The 4,985-nt window shown below is 45.5% G+C and overlaps 1 protein-coding gene across 1 annotated transcript; it reads right to left on the bottom strand.

Annotated features, from left to right (window-relative positions):
* Positions 1-2,229: 2,229 nt before the first annotated feature.
* Positions 2,230-2,632, bottom strand: LOC133447073 (histone H2A-like). Its single transcript, XM_061725506.1, has one exon. It carries the CDS (start codon positions 2,628-2,630, stop codon positions 2,244-2,246), a length of 387 nt encoding a protein of 128 aa, XP_061581490.1. The 5' UTR covers positions 2,631-2,632; the 3' UTR covers positions 2,230-2,243.
* Positions 2,633-4,985: the final 2,353 nt, after the last annotated feature.

Below are 4,985 nucleotides of genomic sequence, written 5' to 3'. Positions count from 1 at the left end.
GTGCATTTTTAAATAGTCAAGACCTGAGATCCTATCTACAAACAATTACACATAATCATACATGTGGTGGAATGTTGCACAGATAGGCCGGGAAAAAGTATTGCACGGTAAAAACAGTAATTGCACATGAAGACATTCACATTCTGTTCAGGGCGTTTATGTTTTTAGGGAAAAAGCTGTTTTTCAGTCTGTTGGAGATTGGAGATTGTTGGAGAATTACAGCCTCTGAGTAAAGTTGAAAAGCCACCAGGGGCCTGTACTACGAAGCGGGATTTGGGGTTAGCGAGGTAACTTCAGGTTTAACCCTGGGTTTTCAGGACTACGACGGTGGTTCACTTCTCACCGGGGTACATCGCCATGGTAACTTATGCTGAACAGCTAACCTGCTCCGGAGCAGGTTATGTTCGAGATACAGATCGCCGGGTATAAAAGCACCGCCCACTGACCAATCAGCTCTCTTGGAAAATGGCATGCCCTTTCGAAGAGAATCCAGTGGAGCTTGGTGCGCGGATCGTGAGAGGATCCCTCCGATCTTCTTCTTGTCATTTTTTTTTCTGTTTGCTGCAAGTAATGTCAATGCTATTTCATTGTGCTTTTGTATACTGATATCATCCTAAAACAGAGAGTGATAGAAACACTAAAGCCTTGTACTTGTTGTACTTCTAAGATATGAAAGTGAGCCTACTTACCGCTTTGAATTATGTTTTTATATTTATTTTTTATTTGCTCCCATGTGCGTTTCACTCCGCTGGGGTTGCAGCTGAAGGAATGAGGCTACAATTGTCATACACGCCATACGAATACATCTAAGCAACACATACATTTAACAGAATAGACAACTGTAATTATAGTCAGATCTACTTATGCCCTAATGATGGGGCAGTGATGTTTATATCCCTATGAACTTACGCATTTATACAGTCAGCGATCTTTTGCCAGCTGTCTTTCCTGCATTTTGCAGCTGCAACTGTGTTGCTTTTTGCCTGTATTATATGCCTATACTCATCATATTTCCGTAAAATTATTGTTTGCTCCTCGCTACTGAAATAAGCGGCTCTGACAGCGGACTTCTCCATGCTTGCGATTGGTCATGCGCTGAAAACACCGCCCCTTTTATGTGCACGCGCTCATATCCAGATTGGAGAAACCTGGGTTGATATACCGAGTTGATAACCACCGTCGTGTGACCGCTTAGCGTGATTGCAATTGTCCGGGTTAGTGAATCTGGATAAGGAAAAGATATCCTGGGTATGTTGAACTTGCTTCGTAGTACAGGCCCCAGGATTCCCGAGGACCAGGGTTGGAGACCCTGCTGTAAACAATCATGTATTGTCCTGGGGTCCGTTTCACAAAGCAGGTTCAACAAACTCTGAGTCTAATCCTGAACTCTTAGTTGATCTACTCTGAGATCGGAAACTCTGAGTTTTCGGTTCCAGAACAGCAGTTTACTAGTCACTAGAAACCAACCCCCAGTATTTGGGTAGTTATAGTGTATATACTGGTAAAGAAAAAAGAATGTGTACTTTTTTTGGAGGACGTGTTAGAGGACAGGGACGGGTTTTCTACACCTTAATGGATGTTGGTGTATTACAGTGTGGTAGCGCCATCTACTGAAATATCGGCAGTAATATATTTGATAATTTCCTTTAATCAGTTCCTATTTCAAAGAGAGCAATTGCTTATTTCCACGTTAGATTAACAGACAGACTTTTGGATTTGAACAGGTCACTTCTAAGTTTCTGAAACAACAACAGTGAACACATTTTCCTTTATAGAGAAAGTAAATCATTTCACAAACATGCTATTTATGCTATATGTATATATATTTAATTACCTCTGAAAATCAGTTATTACAGAGCCTCACTTCAACCAGCAGATAACCGATGAACCAGTTAGTGCTATAATCCAAAATGTTAAAATGTTTATTTTTTAAAACAATCTGCACTCAGTCATCTCTAGACGTAGTTATTGGTCGTTTCTTCTGAGACAATTTAGTTTCCAATAAATGCAGATGTTACTGCTCCATACAACCTTTTGTGCTTTTAAAGTGTGTCGTTGTATTAGTGGATTGATCTTTAGTGGTTTTATATTGTCATTTAGCAGACGCTTTTATCCAAAGCGACATACATGTGAGAGAACAACAAGCACAAAAATCACATAGCAATTGTTATCTGGTAATCGTGTCTCTCAGAGGAGTGTGTGGCTCTTAAAAGAGCCGTTGTGTTCCGGGTTCAGCAGCAGCTTTACTTGGCCTTGGCGGCCTTCTCGGTCTTCTTGGGCAGCAGCACCGCCTGGATGTTGGGCAGCACGCCGCCCTGAGCGATGGTGACCCCCCCCAGCAGCTTGTTGAGCTCCTCGTCGTTGCGGACAGCCAGCTGCAGGTGACGGGGGATGATGCGGGTCTTCTTGTTGTCGCGGGCAGCGTTTCCAGCCAGCTCCAGGATCTCAGCGGTCAGATACTCCAGCACAGCCGCCAGGTAGACGGGGGCGCCGGCACCGACGCGCTGAGCGTAGTTGCCTTTACGCAGCAGTCTGTGGACACGACCCACTGGGAACTGCAGTCCTGCACGGGAGGAGCGGGTCTTGGCCTTCGCTCTGGCTTTCCCTCCGGTCTTTCCGCGGCCGCTCATGTTGATAAAGTCTGTATGGAACTGGGGTCAAGAGAAACTGTGTCTCCAGCAGCGGAAAACCTTCTTAAATACCGGAGAGCGCGGGACGAGTCCTGCCGCACCAATCAGGAGAGAAACGAGGCGGGAATTTCTTCTTCTTCTTCTTTGCGTTTTTTGGCAGATTGCAATACCAGTTGTAAGGTGCATACCGCCACCTACTGAACCGGAGTATGTAGGACAGGATCTAGTTGTCTATAGCTTTACATTAAATTATCTAATATATAATAATAATGAAAAGAGAAAAAACTCTAAACAAACAAACAAAAAATATATAAATGAATAAAATAAAAATAAAACAAATAAACCGCTTTATACTCACTATATCCTGTAAAACAAGCCAGTTTTTCTTAGAAACTCTATGACCCCTCTCTGTCTCCCACACCTTATCACCCTTACCCCCCGTTCACACTGAAAGCGTCACGGGAGTCATAGGCGTCTGGCTGCCATTCATTGTCTATGAAAAACGGGCGTCGAGAGGCGTCGAGAGGCGTCGAGAGGCGTCGAGAGGCGTCGAGAGGCGTCGAGAGGCGTCGAGAGGCGTCGAGAGGCGTCGAGAGGCGTCGAGAGGCGTCGAGAGGCGGCGGGGGCGGCGGGGGCGGCGGGGGCGGCGGGGGCGGCGGGGGCGGCGGGGGCGTCGGGCGGCGGGCGCGGCGCGTCAATTTGAAAGTTGAAAAATCTGAACTTTATGCAAATGAGCAGCGGCGACGCCGAGGCGTCGTCCAATCACACACCGGGGTTCCCGAAGCGAGAAGTCTCAATGCAGATTGTACCTTCATGTAGACACAAACGTACACTGATTCACATGCGTACAGGAGCAGAGCTGTGCACTTACAAACTTATTTTATCAGGAATTAATATATTTCATCCAGCAAAATGACATTTTTGCTGGTTTGACTGCTGTTTTTACCTGAACTGATCACGTGAAACACATATCTGATGGTTGAGGAGCTGGATGGTCCCAACGATTTTATTTGCTACATTGATCCAACGAAAAATAATTAAAACCCGTGCTTATTAATCACAAAACACAGGTTAAACATCGTGACCAAATCCGCTCCGACCCGGTGTGTCAGTGTTCACCGCACAGACTGCAGCTTCGCCTGATTTATGGTTCCGCGTTAAATCAACGGCGTAGCCGACGGCGTAGGGACGCGGTGCGGCGTGTGCGTCGCCGCGTAACCTACGCCGTCGGTTCTGCGTTGGTGTGACGCGGAACCATAAATTAGCCTAGGCGGATTTATGGTTCACCGGGAGTGGGATCTGGCGGTTGATGTTGAATCCACGGACCAAACTTGTTAAGGAGCATCAAACTCACTCTTATCTACGCGGAAATAACGTTAAAATATAAAGAAGGCATCCCAAAGTGTGATCTATGGTGAAATAGGAAACTGAAGATGTGTAGGCTGTTCCCAATGCTCCCTCCAGGTCTGCAGCGCAGCTTTAGCCCCGCCCACCCCCGCCCCGCTGCAGGCACTGACGCTTTCAGTCTGACTGCACCAAGCGGCGAGATGCTGGCGTCGGGACGCCCGTGACTCTTTCAGTGTGAACGCGGGGTTAGTGCCCAGTATCCCTGTCAGATTCACCTGCCTCTTTCACCCTGTCTTTCAACCTTGTCCTTTCTTTGATATATTTAGTACATAGCATAATTACATGTTCAGCGTTTTCTGTTTTCTTACATACATTACAAAGGTCTGAATTTACTTTTCCCAATAAAAATAAAGTTTCATTTAGTCCAGTGTGATCAAATCTTAGTCTTGTTAACACTACCTCCTCTCTTCTACTTATTCCCTTGATACTCTGTGCTCTGACTGTGTTTTGTATTCTATAAATTATGCCCTTACTGTCCTCTTCCTACTTCTTCTGCCAAAATTCAGATTTTTTTTTTGATTATTGCTTTAGCTTCACCTTTTCCAAATGGAATATCAGTGATATGTCTTGTGCTTAATTCTGTTGTTGCCACTTTATCTGCACGTCCATTTCCTTGTATTCCCACATGAGCAGGTACCCAGCACAATTCTACCTCGATCCCCATTCTCTGAGTCCTGAACAGACACTGAAGAACTTCGTATAGCAAATCTTCCCTGAGTGATTTCCTAGTCTGTAAACTCAGTAGCTGCTGCAGAGTCTACACACATCACCACCCTGTCTGGTCTGACTTCCTGCACCCACTGAAGCCCAAAAGTAACTGCCATCATCTCTGCTGAATATACTGAAAGTCGATCAGTTATGTGATGCCCCTATATAGATTACTCCTAATATGGAGCATGTCATGCAAGCTAACATTCCAGGTAGTCCTGAAACTTGAGAACCTGCTCA

This window comes from Cololabis saira, chromosome 1 (genome assembly GCF_033807715.1).
Source record: "Cololabis saira isolate AMF1-May2022 chromosome 1, fColSai1.1, whole genome shotgun sequence".
Classification (NCBI taxonomy): domain Eukaryota; kingdom Metazoa; phylum Chordata; class Actinopteri; order Beloniformes; family Belonidae; genus Cololabis; species Cololabis saira.
This window is presented reverse-complemented; position numbering and strand designations above follow the sequence as displayed.

Bases quoted from the DNA above. Each gene is read 5' to 3' on its own strand.
- LOC133447073 (XM_061725506.1), bottom strand. From the start codon at position 2,630: ATGAGCGGCCGCGGAAAGACCGGAGGGAAAGCCAGAGCGAAGGCCAAG.